Source organism: Ambystoma mexicanum, chromosome 2p (genome assembly GCF_040938575.1).
Source record: "Ambystoma mexicanum isolate Mex_15411 chromosome 2p, UKY_AmexF1_1, whole genome shotgun sequence".
NCBI classification, from domain to species: domain Eukaryota; kingdom Metazoa; phylum Chordata; class Amphibia; order Caudata; family Ambystomatidae; genus Ambystoma; species Ambystoma mexicanum.
This window is the reverse complement of record NC_090923.1, coordinates 1,078,579,292-1,078,602,680: the sequence shown is the minus strand read 5'-3', so window position 1 is coordinate 1,078,602,680 and position 23,389 is coordinate 1,078,579,292. Positions and strand designations below refer to the sequence as shown.

Below are 23,389 nucleotides of genomic sequence, written 5' to 3'. Positions count from 1 at the left end.
TGAAGCAGCTGCTGGAGTGTCTGATGGCAAAGAGGCTGCAGCTTGAGCGGCTTTGGAACCCCTACCTCGTCCACCACGAGGAAACTTATGCTGGCCCCTTTGACTGAGCATTCCTCTCGCCCTTCCAAAGGAGTAGAAAACAAAAAGGATCCACCCCTCCACTGTTGTCCCCCAGGACTAAAAGACTGAGGTTGCCTAACAGCAGCGCCCAAAGACTTGGCAGCTGCCTTCTAGGTCAACAACCTCAAGTCTCTTGTCAGCCTTGGTGCCAAACAGATGAGACCCGTCAAAAGGCAGGTTTAGAAGACGAGCCTGCAAATCAGGTGTAAAATAAGACTTCCGTAACCACGCAAACCTGTGCATCAATGTGCTCGTAGCCATGGACCTGCTCACACTATCCAGTGTCCAACCCAGACTGAAGGGATTCACACATGGCATCCTTGCCACCCTGAATAGCCAGAAAACCACCCCCTTCGGGAATATGCTCAGCCGCTAATGAAATGCAGTTCCATAGTGTGCATGTAAATTTTGCCAAGGCACAAGTAGAGTAGGCCGATGTTACTGCCATGCTCCCAGCAGAAAACACCTTGCGTGCCCATCCATATGCTTATTGGCCCCACCAGGAGGGATTGTAGAGTACGCCACCTGCTTTGAGGTAGCTGTAGCTGCCTGGACCACCAACTTCTCTGGAGTGGGGTGAGTGGACATGTAGCCAGGGTCGATACTAGATGGCCAGTATTTCTTCGTCTGAGACTGGTTCACCGCTGAGTAGCCTCCAGGGCGTCCCAATTTGCAGCCACCCTTTTCTGCAGGGCCATATGAAATGGGAACACAGGGTTGGTAGACTGACCCTGAACAAAAATATCCGTAAGGTCATCTTTCTCAAATGGCACAGGAGGCCTGGACCAGCCCAGATACTCCACAATTCTAGGCAGCAGTCTAGAATATGAGGAGTCGGCATGCTCACCTGGGTTCGGCTTGCCGAACTCCGGCTCGGGGGAAGTGTCCATACCACTGGCATTGTGCAAGGTTTGATAAAGATGCTCCATCCAACTCCTCTGAAATTAGGAAATCAGGAGCATTAGGGGTTCCATACAGGAGCCCAAAAGGGACAACCTCATCTTCAGATTGTTCCTCATAAACGTCAGTGAGGGACCTAAAAAAAATCCTTCCTCGGGAAAGGAGTGAACCTCTTAGCCACAGGCCTCAGACTTAGCAGTAGACTTCCTCCGAGGGTCCGCTTGCACAGGGACCTTCACCGTCGGTGCCGATGGCTCAGACAGCGTCAACTGCATCGAGGGCTGACTGGGTTGGAGACCCTGAAAGGCACACCCGACCGGCATAGCGTCGACACCTTCAAGGGCTTCCAAGGTACCTGGCACTTCTCGGGTGATCTTCCGGGGCCTTGTCTGAACGGGGCTGCCAAGGCTCTTGGTGTTTATCACGCCGTATACCCAGGCCCAAGGGCGCGCAAGTATCTGGCCAAGAATGTTCCGTGTCGGTTTCGTTAGAAGGCGAGGACGGAACAGTGCTATGTTTATCAAACATTTTCATGATCGCCACCCGGAAAGCATCCCATTCTGTCGGGGTTGATGACTTCGACGGTCAGACCATCAGTCTTTGGAAGGCATCCGCCGAAGAGGACGAGGAAGGCGACCGATGGTGCAGTTTCCAGGACCGCCTCAACGAGGACAAGTGGCGGGACCCACTCCTAGATCGAGACCGCTTGGACTTCTTCTGACAAGGAGAGTCACCTCTCGACTCGTCGGTCCAAAGTCCAGCAGGCTGGGATATACAGGGCTTGGATACCTTCCTTCCCTACCTTCAGTTTCCCCTTACGTTCCCGCAAGGCCTTGGCAGTCAACGACTGCCTGAGCAGGCATCCGTGTCGTGGCTCTCGCCGCGACACCATAGACAAATGCGATGCAGATCCGTGATGGAGGCCTTTGAGGGACAGCGCCTCGACGCACAGCGCCCTCTGCCGAAAAAATGTCCAAAGCAGCCGAGCTGTGGACAGTACATGTCAAAGATAAAATACATTAGAGGACAATCCATTTGAAGCTGGTGCACACAAATTGAGGTAGAAACTGCAGGCAGAATATGCACAAGCTTGAAGCTTGAGCTTTCAATTCTTTGCAAGGAACACTTAGCAGTACTATCAGGTAATATAGCCCACGTTTTTCAAGGGGGTTGGGGAGAATGCCACAAGGAAGATGGTTTACCATGCAGAAGCAACACATTTTTAATATCTGCCCACCAAAATCCTTTGTAAGCAGGTAACTGGTTTCAGACTGCTCAAGCCCCACTGCATCACTCCAGAAAACTCCAGCTATCCTTGTAGTTACCTAGATTATCAGTCCAGAAGAAAATTAAAATAGTAAAAACTTCAGGTCATTTAACTTCAAAGACTCAAGAAACCGACTTTAAAAACATTTTATTTCTTGAAACGTCCCCTTTAATACAGTTTAATCATACACAGCAAAGCAAGAAAACCTGTGTCTGGATAAACTGAATAGAAGAGCATTCACACATTATTAACAAATCACTGTGCTTGAACAGCAAACAATCACTTCACCCGAGTTACCCACTGGGAAACCCTCTTAGCAAAACAATGACTTCAGACAAGCAATGGGAAACTTGAGCTCTGACCATTCTCTACTGCTACACCCCTTTGACAGGACTTCTTAAAGGGCAGCTACTTTTAAAAGTATAGTTCAACTTGGTAGATTGGAAAAAAACGAATTCACGTCATCGTAAACTGGATCCTTCCCCATTCAACACCCAATTTCAATTCATTCAGTGGCAGGAAGTTATAATGTATTAACTACAGAGCATTAGTGATGAAACATCCAAATGTACAGAAAGACCCAAGATGGCGGGGTGGTCGGGGGAGATTGCAGAAAATTACTATCCAGGCTTCCCCCAAGGGCAATACCACATTTCCTACTGTGGATTTGCGGGGTCTGGAAAACATTTGTAGTACAGTTGCACTTGTCTGCCAACTAGGGGAATAATCAAAACAAATCTTGGCCACAGCGGTGACTGCCTACGATCCCAGAGATGACCATTATCTATGGGATGACGATCTACAAGTCTATGCCAACATTTGTCCTCAGAAATGTAATTCTGGAGCATAAGTATTCATATGGTGCTCCAGCACAGTAATTCCACAAAAGAGGACAGGCCATCACTAAGAGCTCAGGAGATTCAGCCCAGACATCCATATTTGCTGTCTACTCAGTTGAAGGCCATTCCATACACTGGCAACATGCTGCTGCTATCCAAAGAGCAGTCCAATTGTGGCACTAATCCGACCAGGGAAGAGCCCCTTCAGCATCGAGTAAGGCAATTTTATTCACAAGCACTGCTCCCACCTGCCGGAGAGTTCACAGCCATGTGTACGAGCTTCAATGCCTTTTCTTTGCAAAAAAAAGTTGGACAAGCAAGCGTGGTGTCGTGCATAGCCTCCTGGTAGACATACGTCAAGTTAGAAGGCAGCATATTGCAGAGTTATGAAGATGGTTCATCCAAAAAGAAAAGATCAAGCAAGTGTGTAAATAAAAAAAACAAATACACTGTACAGTGGAGATAACGGGAGACTCTTGAAGAGGGCAAGAGTTCTGCATTTTCAGTATGGTTAAACCCAGCACCTAGATGCCCTGCTTTAGGCACTGGGCATACGTTCAGCCTCTAAAAAGCTGTATTCTCTTTAGTAAACAGTCTAATTCTGCGGAGGGGGCGGTGGAGGGGCAGACATTCCAAATGGAGGTATACCCATGCCCATCAATGTGACGAAGTTGGAATGGTCCATTGGTGGAGGTGGCGGTGGTGCATACATCATGCCTGTGGTACCAGGTGGAGGCGGTGGAGCAACTGAAGACAGTGGAGGTTGAATCCCAGGCGGTAACAGTGGTAGATTTCCTTGCATTTGAGAGGCAGATCTAGAGGCTGCTGTGGATCCCTGTTGCTGCTGCCAAGGTGGAATGGATGTGGTGCCTGTCGATGTGGTGGTTGTGTCTACAGAGAAAGAATACAAATTATTATTCATGGCAGTTTGTGCAATTATACCAGCTACAGGGCTTCCAGGTCACAGCTTTGTTTTAAAGGACCCAATCTAACTGCACAGTGACAATGGAAGTGATATTCCTATTGGAATGCTGTCTTACTTTGCAAGTTGTTATTCTCAAGCAGAATCAGCCCCACCGCCCCCACAAAAAAACTCCCACCAGATCAAAGGCAGCGTGGACACGCATGCGCTTTACCCAAGCCTCCGGCGAATCCTATCTGCGCATGCGCCAATTTACCTACAAATAATCGTGAGGCAGCTGAGGTAGGAAGAAGAGGTGCTGCCTGCCTTCTGGGGCCCCGCCATGCTGTTCCGGCCGTACCCGATGCTCAAGAATAGGACCAGAGTCTCGGACTGTAAGTGATAAATTACACAACCTAAAAATGTAGTGAAACTTTGCATTCTTTTGAACAGCCATTTACCCCAACAAAAAGCAAAGCAGCAGTGAGTTTCCTGCATGTTCGTTAGAAAGCATAGGAGAAAAGTAAATTTTCAAACAACCGTCATGTTCAACAGTATATACCTGAAAGGACTGGGATGGTCCAACAAGATTTTAAGGGGTAAATGTGGAAAGTCCTAGTACTGAATGAAGCAGGGACCCCGCAGTGTAAAGCGAAAAGCGAACCTTGGTCATGATTAACTTAATTGTGCCCCTTAGTGTTAAAGTACTTGGGGCTGAATGTGCCCTCAAAAATGGGTGCAAGCTAAAAAGAAACCCAACTGGTTGTTAGACTGTGGAAAAGAGGGAAAATGTTACTTACCTGCAATAGCATTAGTGCAGCTTGTCTCAGTTTTAGGCTTGCCTGCAGGGCATAGCCCATCATCTAAGATTATTACAACCAGTTAGCTAAAACTTATCACAACACACTAAGCCGAAAGCATGAACGTCACGCGAGCCTGCTACCCACAATTTTCCTACTGGTCGACTCAACTTCTGATTGTAAGGAACAGTCCAAATTAATACAGATCCAAGTGTTCCGAGTAATGTAAAGCGATATACCATTTGATCTATAATATCTAACTCTCATTTCACATCCATTAACAAAGTGAGAAATGCCACAAACAAGCATTTCAGGAAAGGTTACTCTACTTTACTCTACAACACTCCAGTCAATAGTTCTTCCCTCCCACCCAGAATTTATGGGTGTCTGTCCCATGCATACAGGACAAGCAGATTTGCAGGTTCTGTTAAATTTAACCTACGCCCATTAAAAAGAGGAAACTAGACTTGCACAGCTCAACTTTCAGGTGCAGATAACCGAAGGAGACCCATACTGTTTCCTGACATGTCTAGAATAAAACAGCATACGGGAAGTAATATCTGGAAGACATCACATCAAGGTATTGCAAAAACCTTAAGGTAACACCTTCCCAGCTTCCCAAATATCTAAAACCTCAACATGGATCTTCCCACATCAAACGCTAAAGCTGATGACCCCCTCACCAAAATGCATTTGGCAGCAAGACCAATAATTTGAAAGCCTGGAAGAAACCCCAAGAACACTACCTTTTTTAACCAACCCTCAACTTCTCCCCATCTTACTCACCAGACACAAATCAGCCCCTTATACACATAAATGCCCTCTTCTCAGACCTCAAACATCACAAACTTGCACCTCTAAATACAAGTGACAGTGCCTGGCCAACACACTTGCATTATATGCACAGACACGACCTTTAGTGCATCCTACGGTACACAAATAAAAAGCTTTAAAGCATGCATAGCTCATGGTGCTTCCGATCTCCCAGATCGGAGCAGGAAGAAATGCATTTGCTGTGCAAATGTGCCAGCCCCATCCCCACAGGACAGACAACCATAAACTATGGAGGAAACGGTACAGGACATAGAAGTACTTTTCTGCACCCCATAGCAGGTAGGTTGGATTTGGCATAAGACTACAGTAAATACAAGCTACAAAAAATGACTAGTAACTGTTTCCATCTGCAGCTTGTGAATCTTTTAGATTCATATACTATGCATAGACAAGTGTTTCTTCAGTAAGAGTTCCAGAGGGACAATGGCAAACAAGTGTTTTAATACAGATTGTCCCACTTGAGAATACACAAGTGTTTAGGTGAAAGCCAGAAGGAACTGACTTTCCAGATGGGTTTTTTTCTGCCATGTAAATGGTTACATATGACAGTTTGTAAAATAACTGCAAAAAAATGTAGACATGCATTTTGGTGAGAATCTTGAATGTTACAAACACCCCTTTATCCTTATGTATGGAATGGTTAATCCACTGAGAGCCTGTACCCATGTTGAGGGGATGGCCTCTAAAAATGTGAGCAAGAGATATTTTAATGAGATCGTGTACTGGCTGAAATGGTGGAAGGACATGCCTTTGCAGAAACAGGTTCAGGTCCCAAGTGGGCATGGTCTGCTTACAGGTGAATGGAAATATGGAACATGGTACTTACCTGTAACTGTTCTCCAGCACGGGTCTGGCGTGGTTTCACATGCTCATGAATATTCCCCGTCAGTCCGGGAATCCTCAGTAAAAGAAAAAACAGTTTCACTTATAAACCATCTCCTGGCAAAATGCACAATCCTCCTCCTTGTCTGTCGGGTGCAGGCAGTAGAAGCACTCTGAATGCTTGTTGTCCGAAAAGATTTTGCAAGCCGCAGCTGGAACAAATCCTGAACTGGGGAGTTGAATCTTTATCCACCGACATGGTCCATGCGGCGTAGGCCTCAGGATCTTCTGGAAGCCTCCATGAAGAAACGCGACGAAATCCGCCCTTGAGGGGCGCTGAAGAATACAAAAAAAACAGGTCCCCGTTAATCGTAAGATTGATCGATGAGCACAATGCCCGATTGACCGAAATAGAGTAATCTTCCAAAAAGAGCAAAAATGCAGTAAAAGCTTGAGAGCTAAACACGAGGACTCCCAACACTTGAACGTACAGTAAAAAATCTCAAGATAGCTGCCAGATGAGGGGCTTAGGTAGAGGGCAGTCATTGGCTGGGGCAATATGACCCAGAGCTCAGCGATTGGTTTACAGGAGAGAGTTTATCGAGGATTCCCAGCCTGACGGGAAATATTCATGAACATTTGAATCCATGCCGGACCCCATGCTGGAGACAACAACATCTTACTTGCAGAGTCAACTACCACTAGCCGTGGCTAGTGGAGTGTACATTTTGGACCCTGTTCAACCCATGTGTACAGGTGCACATACTGCCCTTCAGTGCCAACACTCTTAGATTGTTTTACAATGCGCTTCAGGTTGGCCAAAAGTGAATGTGGCAGGTTTCTCAACAGACTCCCCTTGCTTCTGTACATCTGGGAGGTTGGTTGGGTGAAATTCTAAAAATGCATGCACCTGAAGAACAACTTTCTCACCCCTCTAACATTCTTTCCGGTCCTTCCAGATTCCTCAACTTCGATGATCACCTACACCAGAAAATTCCGGAGAACCACTCCGCCAAAGAGAACATCCTTTCATGACAGGAAAGTCAGGCAGTAATGTTTGGCAAATCTGTGCAGCAAAGCCCACGCATTGACTTCACAAATGTCCAAGACAGGGTAGCCTGGCCTCCAGTGGAAAGAGCCTTTGGACATCAGGTGCATCCTGCCCATCCAGACGATAACCTTCAGAGGTGCTACGAATGATCAAGTAGACAAGTAAAAGCCAATCCGGCATAGGGAACAGCATAGACACAAAATGCGTGACATTTTGTCTGATATGCCTAGCCAGGGGACATAGTGAGAGCATCACAGGGTTCAGGTGGTGATGGACCCCCAATCTACAAGGGAGGAGTTGAGGGAAGAAACAAAGACTGATCTTTTGAGAGGTCACATTTTTGACAACCTTGGAGAAGGGCTGTCTCTTTCTCAAAGGCACCAGTTTCTTGGAGAAAACAAAGCATGGAGGTTTGACCGAGCCAGGAGTTCACTCACTAGTCTAAACAGCAAAGCAGAGGCTCGTACAGAGTTCCGATAAATTGTTAAAGCTAAACAAATCCCATGCAGCAACAAACTGGCTGGGGGAAACTGGCTATTTAAAAGCTGTAAAAACTGCTAACAGTGAGAATGGTGGACAAGCCCTGCTCTGCAGACATCTTAAAGGCTGAAATGGCAGGCAAGGACCCCTTCAGTGTGAATATTTGCAGGACCAGCATGCCAAGGAAATCAAAGAGGACTATGGACAGGTAAAAGTGTCAAAATTCTCCTCCCTACACCAAGTCAAAAACGTTCCACCTGAAAGCATAGATAAAACAAATAAATGGAGCCAAGCCAAAACAAGCATAAAGTAGCACATCCAGGACATACCACTCCTTACCCCTTAGCTTCTGAGCAGCCAGTCATGGGGGTTGAGGCTTAGATGAAGGACCCAGGAAAGAGCAGGTCGACCCTCATCCGGAGGCAGCAGGGAGGACAAGGAACAAGTTACTTACCTGTAACTTGTGTTCTCCAGCATGGATTCACATGCTCATGAATATTCTCTGTAGTCAATCCGGGAATAATCCGTAAAAGAAAATATAATCTTTCACTTACAAACTATTTCTCCTCTAAACCAATCACTGCACTCTGGGTCATACTGCTCCCAGCCAATGAGAATCCCCTCCCTAAGCCCCTGCGTTGGCAGCAATCTTTAGATTTACTGAACAGGTAAAGAGGCAGTATGACTGTTAGGCAATATTTTTTGTAGTACCCTGTCGGAACACTACAAACAACAATGACTACAGGTATAGGCAACCCAACCTTTGGTAGAAGCTTCTACTACAGGTCGCCTGTTGAGCAGCCAGGCTTATCTCAAGAGGGGAAATGTGAGCTGTAGTGGCGTTACAAGAAAGATTCACAGTTCCAGACATTAAAATAATCTTACACTCAAGGTTTCTTGCATAAACAATTTATCAGTTATAAAGCCTTCTTCAGAAGGGAGCAATAGAATATTAACACAAATACTGTACACCGAGTTTTTGAATCAGACAAGGCCCTTTTGGGATGGCCCACAGACAACCTACACCCACAGGTGACTTCAGTAACAAAGGTGATGGGGACAATACCCTACTGTTAGCATTTAGAATACTTTTAAAAAGTAAAAGGCTTGGTCAGTCCTGCTTCGTGGGAGTCTGGAGGATCTTCCAAAAGCTCTAGGCCAGTTTACAAGCAACGCAAACAATCTGGTGTCCCTCTCCCTGGCGCCACAGTTTCCTGCAGCAACTGAGGAAATTCAACCAGCTCAGAGATGGGTGTCCAGGTGGCCTTCTTGGGAGTGGATTGGTCCCACCCAAAGGGAGAAGTCGTCCTTGCAGGGCTTATCCGTCGATGCAAACTTGTTGATTCGGCACTGCAGCAGGGCTTCACCGAGCAAACCAACAGTCCAGGAGTTGCAGCAGCCGTCCTCTTCAAGCTCTTTTCCTTCATTCAGTGGTCGAGTCTGCCTTCCAAGCCAAGAGACTTGCCTTTTATTCAGTTCTCTCCCATTAATTCCAGCCTGTCACTCACCCAAAAGGGTGGCCTTGCCAAACAGCAAATCACCAGAGTGCATTTGGATCTCTTAGGAGACTAAGCACAGGGAGCTTTGGTATCTCCCTCACTTCCTGCCTACCCTAGACACTCTGAAGCCAGAGGTGGTCTTCACTCTTGAAGCCCACAAAAGGCAAATGAACAAAGACCAAACCTGGTTTGGCGAGCAAAGAAAAACTTGAGAAGGACCTTCCCACAAAGACCTGATGAAAAAAATAAGGCAGGTACCATTTTAACAACGATGGCTAGATGCCATTTTGAAAAAGATGGCTCCTGCGGTTAACGATACCGGGTCCGCGAACGGTCGCAGTAAATTCAAACCTTGGTAGTTCAAAACTAATCCACTGCCACTAGCCAGTCAGTTGAGGAAAGGGTAACAAAAGATGTTACATGAGCATTTATGTATGTTACAAATTGCATTGATAGCAGGGCCTCTGTGGCCAAATTGCATTGTGTGTTCTCCGGACTGCATTGATGGGCCTCCCTCCCACTGTACAGGTATTTCAAATCTAGCTCACACTCAAATTTAGCTAAATCTAAAGTCACCAGTGAATTACGGTTGGGGGGGGGGGGGTCACTACACTAGGGCCTCTCGCATCACAAGGCGAAAGTCCAAACAGCGCCCGTCCAAGCCACCCTCCAACCAACAGATACCCTCCCCAACCCACGCAGCCTGCTCACAGTGAACCGCGCTCAGGGAAACTGACAGTAAAGAGACCCCACCGATAACACCCAACTTAATAACCTTACCACCCCCTTCCACTACACCACAAGACAACCAAACCAAAAAAGCAGGACCAACTAGACGTCACCTAACAAAGACTAAACAAACTATCAATCTTACAATGCCGCGCAAACGACTCATTCCAAGGTAAATACAAAGATGACAGAACACTCCAGAACAGCATCTTAGAAGATCAACCATAGACTGGACCCCCAAAGAAAGGAATACAAACCGAGGCTACTCTGAGAAGAGAAAAATCCCTCTACCTAACTCCATACCTCAGACAGCAGGCCACCACAGCAATCCAACCCAACATTAGAAGCAGCAACTTCAAACAACCTAACAAGCAAGCAGAAGGAGGACAACCAACAAAAACAGCAAACAGACGACCGACGCAATAACCCCCTATATCACCAAAACAAGAGGAACCTCCAATCAACCACCACAACTCCCAGAAGACAAACGCGATGAAAACACAAAAAACCCAAGACAAAACCTAGAAGAACTCGAAGACGCTGACACCCCGAATCCCACAGTCCAACAATTGACCGACCAGGAAGGAAACCTCAACACCGAACAGAAGGCGATCTCGACAAAGAGCAAACCAAACACCTCCAAACTTCACTGCAATCTAATAAACGCAAGATCCATGTCAACACACTCAACAGAAATCTTTGATCTACTCTACCACAACGGCATTGACATCCTGTTCATCACAGAAACATAGCTGGACGACAACTACAAAATCACACTCCAAAGCTGCCTTCCGACCGACTTCAAATGCCTACAAATAAACAGGAAAAACAAAAGGAGGAGGCATCGCTATAGCATTCAAAGAACACCTGAAAATAAAAACTGACAAACAACTCAACATCCTCAACTGCAAAACCATGGTAATACACCTAACAGCGAGCCCAAAAACCAACATCATTTACCTGGTATACAGACCGCCAACATACGATGCAACATTTGTCGATAACTTCATAGAAACCATCACCAACTTAGCCATCAACCACAAACACCTAATCATGGGGGACTTCAAAATCTGGTTTGAAGACAGTCACGCCAACTCCCAAAACTCACTAATTGAACAACTCAGCACCGTGAAACTACGACAACTAGTCAAAGGAGCAACGCACTCGGCAGGACACAACCTAGATGCAATTTTCACCAAAGAAAAACTCACCACGGCACCACCGATACAAATACTGTGGAGCAACCATCTCATCATCCCATTCGTGATCTACCCAAGCCTACATCCAACATCCAAAACTCACTACCACCACCAAAAGAAACTGGAAACACGTAAAAGAAAGCAACCTATTCGAACAACTGGAATTAACAAAACCCTCAAATACAGAATTGGAGCTAGCGGACCTAGACGGGAAAGCAGAGATACTGCACAAATGAATCACAGATACAATAGACAAGATCGCCCCAGAAAAAACGGTCACCCCATCAAAAAAAAGCAATGGCAAAATGGTTCACCTACTATTAAAGGACATGAAAAAGGAAAACAGAGGGAATTGGAATGGAGGAAAGAATACAACCCAATGAAAAAACCACTACCAGAAACAAATCCGCACATACACGAAGGAAATTAAAAAAGCAAAGACAAGACTACGATGACAGAATCAACAATGCCAACACAAAGAAATGTTTAGCAACATTGAAGAAATGAGAAACCCACCATGCTGCAATAACAATCCAACCCCCTCAGAAAACCTCTGCAAAGACCTGACAGACCACTTTAAAAAAAAAAAATCAATGACATCCGACGAACCATACAAAAGCGACCAACCAATCACAACACAACAACGGACCCAACATGGAACCAAAGCACAAACTCCAATGCTTCTCTGAAATATCAGCAGAGGCATTCGCAATGCTGGGAAAACTAAGCAAGAAAGCAGGAAACGAAGCAAGAAAGCAGGATCACCCATGGACCCCTGTCCCCCAGACATCTACAAATCAATCCTCGCGCAAGCATCGCCAGCAGAACACTACAGGAACCTTCTAAATCTTACTATCAACAGGGACTGTACCGAAGATCTTCAAATCAGCATACATTAAGCCACTCTTGAAAAACACGGGGTGACGTAGATGACCTTTCCAATTACAGGCCGATCTCTAACATCCCTTACCCAGCAAAACTTCTAGACACCTACGTATATAAACTAACCCAAGAACGCGTAGAAAAACACCACCTGCTGGACCAAGCTCAAATCGGTTTCAGACCAGCGAGAGTAACGGAAGGAACAAGTTACTTACTTGTTACTGTTCTCCAGCATGGGTCTGGCATGGATTCGCATGCTTATGAATATTCCCAGTCGTCAGGCTGGGAATCCTCGGTAAAGAAAAAACCAGTATCAGTTTTGTTTCTGATCTGTCTTTCGTAGTAATAACCAATCACTGGTCTCTGCGTCATACTGACCACAGCCAATGACTACCCTCTACCTAAGCACCGCCTCTGGCAGCCATCTTCAGATTTGGAAGCACGTGAAGTGGCAGTATGACCAAGTGAAAAGCCGCAGAGGGGTAGGCGGGAGGGTTCGCATGTGAATCCATGCCAGACCCATGCTGGAGAACAACAGTTACAGGTAAGTAACTTGTTCCTTCTCCAGCATGGGGTCTGGCATGAATTCACATGCTCATGAATAAAGAATACATAGCAGTACACACATGCACAACCACAGGAGGTGGCAAAGGCTCAACATTAAGCATTACATCAAACTCAACATTAAGCATCTTACCTCCTCACCAGGCTCACCTCAGGCGAACAGGTTGCGCAGCACTGCTTGGCCGACCCCGGACTCCTCCCTGGAATCCCGATCGACGCAGTAAAATTTCGTGAAGGTGTGCGTCGACCTCCACGTAGCAGCCCTGCATATGTCCAGCAGGGGCACACCAGAAAGGAACGCCGTGGTAGCTGCGATCGCTCTGGTGGAATGGGCTCTCGGACGGCCAGGCAGCGGTCGGTTTGCCAACCGATGACAGTACATGATACAGCCGGAGAGCCATCTGGAAATGGAAGCCTTCGAGAGAGCCTTCCCCTGATTGACAGGTCCAAAGTTCACAAAGAGTTGACACGTCTTCCGAAAACACTTCGTGCGGTCCACGTAGAACTTCAGCGCTCTAGCCACATCCAGCGAGTGCAAAGTCCTCTCAGCCGGCGACGAAGGCGACGGGAAGAACACAGGCAACACCAAGGGTTCGTTGAGATGGAAGTCCGACGGTACCTTGGGCATGAAGGAGGGGTGCGTCCCGAGCACTACCCTCGTGTCGTGAAAAGTCAAGTACGGGGCCTTGCAGGAAAGGGCCTGGATCTCTCCCACCCGTCGTGCGGAGGTGATGGCAACAAGAAAAGCTGTTTTCCACGACAGAAACTTCAACGGGGCCGAGTGCAGAGGCTCGAACGGAGGTCCCATGAGCTTGGTCAGCACCACGTTGAGCTCCCACGCCGGGGCCGGCGCCTTCACCGGCGGGAACGATCTGAACAGTCCCTTCATGAACTCTTTCACCAGACGATGAGTCCACAGGGACGTCCGGCCCGTGGTTCTGGTGTATCGGGAGATCGCAGCAAGATGAATCTTGATGGACGCGTGTGCCAGTCCAGCTTTGGCCAGCGTCAGCAGGTACGGCAGTACCTGGGGAGCCGTAATCCGTAGAGGGTTAATCTTCTGTGCGTGGCACCAGACAGAGAACCTCTTCCATTTGTGTCCGTAGCATTTAAGAGTCGAGGACGCCCTGGCCTTTGCAAGAACCTCTCTGCAGTCGGCCGGTATGTCGTATCCTCCAAACTCTAGCGCTGCAGGAGCCAGGCCTGCAAGTTCAGCGATTTCGGGTCGTGGTGGAGGATGGCGCCTCCTTCCCTGGAGAGTAGATCCGCGTCCACCGGCAGCTTGATTGGCGGGGACGCTGACAAGTCCAGAAGGTCTGGGAACCATATCTGCCTCGGCCAAGCAGGTGCGACGAGGATCATCCTGCACCGTGACCTCTTGAGCTGGTTGACGAGCCGGATTAGCAGTGGCAAAGGAGGGAACGCGTAGAGGAACAGGCCCTCCCAGGGGAACGAGAAAGCATCGCCCATGCTCCTCGCCTGGGGAAACCTGCTGGCGAACCTCCAGCACATGGAGTTCGTCGCCGTCGCGAACAGGTCGATCTGGGGTGTGCCCCACCGTCGGAAGAGGCGATCCACTAGATCCTGCCGTAGTTCCCACTCGTGGCACGAGCGCAGCTCCCTGCTGAGTGAGTCGGCGATGGTGTTTTTTATCCCTGCCAGATGAAACGGCACCAGAAACATCCTTTGGGCGACTGCCCAATGCCACAGGTCCTGCGCCTCCTTAGACAGTGCTGGGGACCTGGTTCCGCCCTGTTTCCTGATGTAAAACATGGTGGTGGTGTTGTCGGTGAAGATCCTCCCCACCTTGCCCTTGAGGGACGGAAGGAAGGACCTGAGGGCCCAGAACACTGCACGGAGCTCCAGGACGTTGATATGGAGGGACTTCTCCGTCGGGAGCCAGAGGCCTCTCGCATGCAGATTTTCAGTGTGCGCTCCCCACCCTTCCAGGGAGGCATCCGTGGTCACCGTCTCCTGGTGGTCTGGGGTCTGGAAGTCCATGCCCGCCATCAGATGGGCCCGGGTGCCCAACCACCGGACCGCTCGGCGGAAACTCTCGTCGAGTGTGATCCTCTCCTCGAAGCCGCCCGTCGTTTGGATCCAGCGCGCGTCCAGGAACTCCTGCAACGGGCGCATCCGGAGCCTGCACATGGGAATGAGGTAGATGCAAGAGGACATCATTCCGAGGAGGGACTTGATGGACCTCACCTTGGCCATGTCGGAAACCAACATCCGCTGTACCTTGCCCAGGATGGACCTGGTCCTTTCCTCCGACGGGGAGGCCAGACGGGACACTGTCGAGCTTTGCTCCCAGAAACAGTGTGTTTTGCGCGGGTACCAGGTGGGACTTGGTGTAGTTCACTGAGAATCCCAGGTCCGTGAGAAGTTGGACGGTCCTTGCCGTGTGGTCCACGGCGAGCTCCCTCGTCTTGGCTCGGATGAGCCAGTCGTCCAGGTAGGGGTAGACGTGGATCCCCTCTCGGCGCAGCTGCGCCGCCACCGGTGCAAGGCACTTGGTAAATACCCTGGGTGCCGACCGTAGTCCGAAGGGGAGGGCTTTGAACTGGTAGTGACGCCCTTGGACCACAAACCTGAGGAATTTTCGGTGCCCCTTTAGGATGGGAATATGGAAGTAGGCATCTTCCAAATCCAACGACGACAGGAAGTCTCCTTCCTCCAGCTGACCCAGGACGTGCTGGAGGGTGACCATCCGGAACTTCTGCGCCTTGATGAACTTGTTCAGACGTCGCAGGTCTAGGATGGGGCGCCATCCTCCCGTCTTCTTCTTCACGAGGAAGTATCTCGAGTAAACTCCGGAGCCCCGAAGCCTCTTTGGGACGAGTTCGATGGCGCCCTTCCTGAGCAACGCCTTTACCTCCAGGAGAAGCTGAGGGACGTGAAGCTCTCTCCTGGCCACGGGGGGGACGCGCGGGCACCTTCTTTGAAACTCGAGCGCGTGGCCCCGGGCCAAGGCGTCCAGCACCCACCGGTCGGTGGAGATGGACTCCCACACGCCGACGAAGCTCGCCAGCCAGCCTCCCACCGGGGTGCTTCGGTGGGGGCCCGACCCCACGGCCGGTTCAATCCTGTTTCGACGAGGCTTTGCCGCCTTGACCTCCTTGGCGACGACGGCGGGGTCCTACAGACTTGCCTCGTCCTCTGTAGGCCTCTTGAGACGACGAGCGGGCCGCTTGACGGTAGGAAGAGAAACCGCCGCCGGAACCTTTGGAGGCGCCCTTGCCTCCGCTGCTCCGAAAGGGCGTCCGTCGTTGCTGTAGAACCCCAAGGGCCCGGGCCGTCTCAGTGTCCGCTTTAATGGCCTGAAGGGAATCATCCACTGTTTTCCCAAACAGGTTGTTCCCATCGAACGGCATGTCCAGGACTCTGGTCTGTACGTCTTGACGGAAGTCCGTAGCCTTGAGCCATCCACGCCGCCTAAGGCTCACGCCGTTGCCCAACTGGCGAAACCCATTGTCGGCGATGTCCGTCGCAATAGAAATGGCGTGGTCCGACGCCACCTCACCTTCCTGTAGGATCTCCAGGGCATCCGCCCTCTTGTCGTCCGGTAGGAAGTCCAGCAGGGGAGCCAGTTTGTACCATAGCTCCCTGTCGTAGCGGGCCACGATAGCCAAGGCGTTGGCCGCTTTAATCGTCGTCGCTGCAGACGAGATGACCCTGCGTCCCATAGCGTCCAATTTCTTTCCCTCGCCGTCCGGTGGGGAAGTCGATTCGGAGGCCGCACCCCCCCCGCTTTCTTCCTGGCCGCCGCGGAGACGACGGAGTCCGGGGTAGGCTGCGCCCGGAGGCACAGGGGGGCCGCGTCCGGGACCCGGTACTTCTTTTCGTACCGGTCTCTTCTAGCTGGCATCGTGGAAGGGTTCTTGAGGAGGGCGAGGCCCTCATCCCAAATGTCATCCAGTAGAGGCACCGCGAGGACCGTCTTCCTCTTGGCCTCGCGCCGTTGATAAAGGAATCCTTCCTTTTTCTTCTCCTCAGGGCAGAGTTGGAAAAGCTCGGATGCCCTGGCGATCATGGAGTGGAACGATCCAATCTCGTCGGGCGGAGAGGCCCTGGTGGGAGGTGACGACGGGAGATCCTCGTCGTATACCTCGTCGTCCGTACCCGTCGCTGCCGTGTCAGTCCCTGTATCATCCCCTCGGGTGGACGCGTCGCGACGGCTGAAAAGGAGGAGGAGGGTGAATCCTTTTCTTGGGAGGGGGAACACCCGAAGGTCCCGGTTCAGGATCCCCCGACGGGAGAGGCTCCTCCGTCGGCAACGGTAGTCTCGTCCTTATCTCTGAGCATAAGGACTGTATAGCCAACAAAATAGCCGCCGAGTTGTCTTGCGGCGCTGGCAGAGGGGAATCCGATGGGCGATCAGGGGCCCCGTCGGCACCCTCGACGCTGTCGTCGGCACCTGCGTCGGGATCCATCCCAACGGGCCGGTCTTCATCCACGCCAAGGCTGTGGCTTAAAACCTCGATCAGCTCTTCCTCTGAAGCCGAATCTACGACGCCCTGCCCCCCCCTTTTTCTTCCCAGCCGGGGATTTCACGGGGGTCCTATCGATGGGCACAAAAGAGGACTCCCTCCGAGGTGGCAGGGAGACTGAACCTCGAGGTCGCCACCACTGGTGTAGCCTCCACAGGCTGAGCCAGGGCCGCCGCGACTGTCTCAATAGAGGCCTTGGCCGGATTAAGGCTTTCACCACCTTAGGTGCGCTCACCGCCTTATCCTTGAAGGGGGGGGGGGGGGAAGAGAACACTGCCTCGCTCCCCCTCCGATGGGGCCTTCGAGCTCGACCGGGGCTTCGCCGGGTGCTCGCCCTTCCTCTTACCCGACCCAGAGCGTTGGCTCGTGGCTGAAGGTGCCGGGGAGGGTGCGCCCTGCCTGGCGCCCGTAGAGCCTGACCGTTCGGCGCTCCCGGTGCCAGCAGACTCGCGGTGCTTGGCCTTGTGTTGGACCCCCGTCGCCGGGGCGTCCTCAAAGGTCTTAGAAGACCGCTCGGATTTCTTCCTCTTCTTCTCGCCTGACGGGCTCTTCCCTTCCAGCCAGTTGGCGAGGCGTTGGTGGCGGTCCTTCATGGTCCGCTCCGACATATTGCCGCAAAACGCACAGTCCTTCTCCACGTGCGTCTTGTCCTCATGTAAGCAGTAGAGACAAAAGGAGTGTTCGTCCTCAAAGACGTTCTGCAGCTGGCATCCAGGGCAGACCCTGAACAGCTTTCCGGGCGTCGAGCTTCCCTTCTCCTGGGCCATGTCCGGGCCTGAGAAGCTTCTGGAGTCCTCCAAAACGTAGCTCGACGAAATCTTCACCCTTGAGGGGCGCAGACGAATCCGACACGGGTCCCCGTTGATCGGATGGAGAGTCGGTGGAGCTTGAGGCTCTTTTGACTGGAAAAAAACGAAGTTTTGAGAAAAAAACGTGAAAAAAATAGCACTAACGCTCGAGAGCAATAGCACGAGGATCCCAACACATGAACGTGCGGTAAAAATCTGAAGATGGCTGCCAGAGGCGGTGCTTAGGTAGAGGGCAGTCATTGGCTGTGGTCAGTATGACGCAGAGACCAGTGATTGGTTATTACTACGAAAGACAGATCAGAAACGAAACTGATAGTGGTTTTTTCTTTACCGAGGATTCCCAGCCCGACGGGGAATATTCATGAGCATGTGAATCCATGCCAGACCATGCTGGAGAAACAGCATTACTATCCATCTGGGACGATCTCAAAACTAACGCAGACTCAAACACTACCACAGCCCTTATTCTGCTCGACCTCTCAGCAGCCTTTGACACAGTTAACCACGACACCCTGACCAAAAGACTAGAAGACATAGGCATAACAGACAGCACTACGCTGGACAAAATCATTCTTAGCAGGCAGAACAGAAACGGTATGGATAAAACCTTTAAAATCAACCCCACGAGTTAACGACTGGAGTCCCACAAGGATCCTCACTATCTCCACTATATTTCAACATCAGACTCCGGTCATCAGAATCTTCAAAAAAATACAACATTACATGTTACAATTACACAGATGACTCAGATCTACAAAATCAGAGACACCAATGCAGACCACTCAACCCTAACCGACTGTCTAAAAGAAGTCAACTGGATGGATGCCAACAACCTGAAAATAAACCCAGGAAAGAGTAATCATGACCATATCCAAAGCCCAAGAGAATGAAATTACCATTCCATGGCCCACGGAAATGGGAAACGCACCAACACCATCGAAGGTAGTAAAAAATCTGGGAGCCTAATGGACAACCACCTAACCCTGGAGCCACAAATAAATGCAACAGTGAAGAAATGCTTTTTCCTCTGCCGGACGGCAAGAATTCTACCTTTCCTCTCCTTCGCGCACAAAACACTCACTATCGTCGCCATAATCATGTCTAAAATAGACTATGCAAACAGCCTCTACCTCGGTATACCCGACTACCTCCCGAAGAAAATGCAACCGATCCAAAATGCAGCAGCAAGACTACTCCTGAAACTATCCAGAAGAGACCGCATCGCTCCAGCCCTAAAAACCCTACACTGGCTCTCAGTTAAACATCGCATCACCTTCAAAACAATGTGCATAACGCACAGGGCAATCAGTGGACAAGGAGCAGAATTCCTACAAAAGAAAATAACAGTCTACAAACCGAAACCCCTCCGATCGAGCAACGAAATCCGCCTGGAACTCAAACCACACCTCAAGAAAAAACTTGGAGGCACCTCCTACCACTTAGCCGCAAAAACCTGGAACATCCCAAAGGAAATAAACACTGAAGATAACCTAAAATTCAGGAAATCACTAAAAACCTGGCTCTACAACACCACAGACTAAACCTGAAAAACGAAACTGATAAAGGATAACTAAACCGAAAAGACACGGACATCCCTGACCGGGGAGAGTAAAGCCCATGGCAGCTGGACGGGTGACATTGGATAGACAAACACAGGCGGCACACACGGAGACTGAGTGAACTAACCCAGACAATCCCACCAACTCCTTCGCTCGCACAGTAATTTAATTACCGCCAGGTACCACGTTGGTGTGGAATTATCAAGACATTGACAATCCCCCACTACCTGAGAGTTTGTCATTAGCAGATGCACTGGCCACTATTGTCTAAATGGAGGATAAGGGGAGCCATGAGAGAGCATGTTAGAGGTGGGGGCCAGAGGAGTAAGGAACCTGTAGGCCAGTCAGACCCAGATCAGGACAGAGCCGCAATAGGGGAGACTACGCAAGCCGAGCGCTTCAATTCAGGATAGAGATGCAAACTAACCAACCCTACTAACAACTTCCCTTTCTGCATACACCTCTCAAACTCCAAACCAAACAACCAAATCTACAGCACAACAAACCGCACAAACTTCACTACATTGCAACAAGAAAACACACATAACCTTGCACAACAGTACACGACGACTACCGGCTGCAAACACCCCAGGCCCAGCCAACGGACCCAACGGGCTGAGGCCGCCAACAGCACATCACTGCTCTTGCTTTTTTCCTGCTTCCTCCCACTAACCCAACCCCCCCACCCCCTCTCCCTTTTCAGAGCCGCCAGAGCGCCAAGGGACCACTACGGTGGTGATAGTGTGCGGTACAAATGTCCTTTAACAGTTAAGTAACTTGTTCCTTCTCCTGCATGGGGTCTGTCAGATTCACATGCTCATGAATAAAGAATACATAGCAGTACACAAATTCACAACCACGGGAGGTGGCAAGGCTCAACATTAAGCATTTCAACATTAAGCAACTCTTACTTCCTCAACAGGCTCACCTTCAAGCGAACAGGTTGTGCAGCACTGCTTGGCCGACTCTGGACTCCTCCATGGAATCCTGGTTGACGTGCGTCGACCTCCACGTAGCAGCCCTGCAGATGTCCAGCAGGGGCACACCAGACAGGAACGCCGTAGTTCCAGAGATCGCTCTGGTCGAATGGGCTCCAGATGGCCAGCCAACGGTTGGTTTGCCAAACGATGACAATGGCTGATGCAGCCAGAGAGCCACCTGGAAATGGAAGCCTTGGAGAGGGCCTTCCCTTGGTTCACAGGGCCAAAGTTCACAAACAGCTGTGATGTCTTCCAAAAACTGTGCGGTCCACGTAGAACTTCAGCGCTCTAGCCACATCCAGCGAGTGCAAAGTCTTCTCAGCCGGCGATGGGAAGAAAACCGGCAACACCAAGGGCTCGTTGAGATGGAAGTCGACGGCACCTTGGTCATGAAGGAGGGGTGCGTCCTCAGCACGACCCTCGTCTCTTGGAATATCAAGTACGGAGGCTTACATGAGAGGGCCTGATTTCTCCCTCGTCGTGCGGAGCTGTTGGCCACAACAAACGCTGTCTTCTATGATAGCAATTTCAGGAGGTGCCGAATGCAAAGGCTTGAACAGAGGACCCATGAGTCTAGTCAGCACCACATTGAGCTCCCATGCCGGGAACGAGCGGAAAAGTCGTTACATGAACTCTTTAACCAGGCGACGAGACCAGAGACGATCGCTCTGGTTTAGCCGGAGATAGCCACCAGATGAATTTTGATGGATGCGTATGCCAGCCCCGCCTTGGCCAGCGACAGCAAGTACTTGAGGGGCCGCAATCCTTCGAGGGTTTAACTTCTGTGCACAGCACCAGACTGTGAACCTCTTCCATTTATGTCCGTAGCACTCAAGTGTCAAAGCTGCCCTGGCCTTGGCAAGTACCTCCTTGCAGTCCGCTGGGATCTCATACCCTCCGAACTCTAGTGCTGCAGGCTCAGCGACCCCAGGTCGTGATGCAGAATCGCGTCTCATTCCCTGGCAATAAGATCTGCGTCCACTGGAAGCTTCACTGGAGGGGACGCCCACATGTCCAGAAGGTCCGGGAACCATATCTACCTCGGCCACGCCGGTGTGACAAGGATCATCCTGCACTGGGACCATCTGAGTTGACCGATGAGTAGCAGTAATGGGAACGAAGGGAATGCATAGAGGAACAGGCCGCCCCAAGGGAAGGAGAACGCATCCCTCACTCCCCCTGGATGGGGAAACTGGCTGGCTAACATTCAGCACTTTGTGTTACTCGCCGTCGCAAAAAGGTCAGTCTGGGGATTGCCCCATCGTTTAAACAGTAGATCCACTTGATCCTGCTGGAGCTCCCACTCGTGGCGAGTGAGTCGGCGACAGTATTCACCACTCCTGCCAGATAAAGATACCAGGAACATCCCCTGGGCGATGGCCCAGTGCCACAGATCCTGCGCTTCCTTAGATGGCTGGGGAATCTGGTGCCCCCTGCTTCCAAATGTAGAACATCGTGGTGGTGTTGGTGAAGACCCACACCACCTTGCCCTTGAGGGATGGGGGAATGATCTGAGTGCCCAAAACACGGGCCGGAGTTGCAGAACGTTGATGTGCACAGATTTCTCCAAATGCTTCTTGCGTGGAGATAGAGGGATGCCCCATCCCTCTAAAGAAGCGTCCGTTGTCAGTCTCATTTTGTTCTGGGGTCTGAAAGTCCATGTCCGCCGCTAGATGCACGCGGACGCCCCACCACCAAATCGCTTGATGGAATGTCTTGTGGGCGATCTTGTCTTCGAAGCTGCCCGACACTTTAATCCAATGGGCGTCAAGGAACTCCTGCAGCGGTCGCATCCGCAGCCTGCACAGCCGCACGAGGGAGATGCATGACGACATTCCGAGCAGGGACTTTATGGACCTCACCCTGGCAACTTCCATGGTCAATATCCGTTGTACCTTGCCCAGGATGGCTTTTATCCTGTCCTCTGACGATGAGGCCAGGGGCACCACTGTGTTGAGCATGGACCTCAGAAACCAAGCTTACTGCGATGGCACCAAGAAGGACTTAGCATAGTTTATCGATAAACCCAGTTCCGTGAGCAGGCGGACGGCCCTCACTGTGTTCAACAGCGAGTTCCCTTGACTTCGCTCGGATGAGCCTATCATCCAGATCGGGCTAGACGTGGACCCCCTGCAGGTGCCCCGCCAGCGGAGCAAGGCACTTGAAGATCCTTGGAGCAGACTTCAAACCGAAGGGAAGGGCCTTGAATTGCTAGTGCTGTCCTTGGACCACGAAGCGCAGGAACTTTTGATGTCCCTTGTGGATGGGATGTGGCAATAAGCATCCTCCAAGTCCAGCGACAACAGGAAATCTCCTTCCTCCAGCTGTCCCAGTATGTGCTGAAGGGTGACCATCCGCAACTTCTGGGACTTGATGTATTTTTTGAGGCAGCGATCTAGAATGGGTCGCCAACCACAGGTCTTCTTTCGGACGAGGAAGAACCCAAGTATACTTGGAGCCTCTTTGGGAAGAGTTCAATCGCGCCCTTTAACATCGCTTGTACCTCTAGAAGCAGAAGGTGGTTTTCTTTCATGGCTACAGGTGGAAAACTGGACACTTCCTTTGGAACTCCAGGGTGAGTCCGTGTGCTAGGGCATCCAGCACCCAACTGTCGGTGGAGATGGATCTCCACACGCCGAAGTTCGCCAGCCGGCCTTTGCCGAG

The 23,389-nt window shown here is 50.5% G+C and overlaps 1 protein-coding gene across 5 annotated transcripts in view; it reads right to left on the bottom strand.

Moving 5' to 3' along the window:
- Positions 1–2,417: 2,417 nt before the first annotated feature.
- The window catches only part of SF1 (splicing factor 1), a 292,507-nt gene continuing 271,535 nt past the window's right edge, over positions 2,418–23,389 (bottom strand). For 3 of the 5 annotated variants that reach the window (XM_069645035.1, XM_069645033.1, XM_069645030.1), the window contains exon 12: positions 2,418–4,017. In XM_069645035.1, coding sequence (XP_069501136.1) covers positions 3,722–4,017 — 296 coding nt within the window. In that variant the 3' untranslated portion in view covers positions 2,418–3,721. Of the gene's footprint in view, positions 4,018–4,304; positions 4,421–23,389 lie in introns of all 5 variants that reach the window. The other 2 variants (XM_069645032.1, XM_069645031.1) reach the window with 2 other exon arrangements.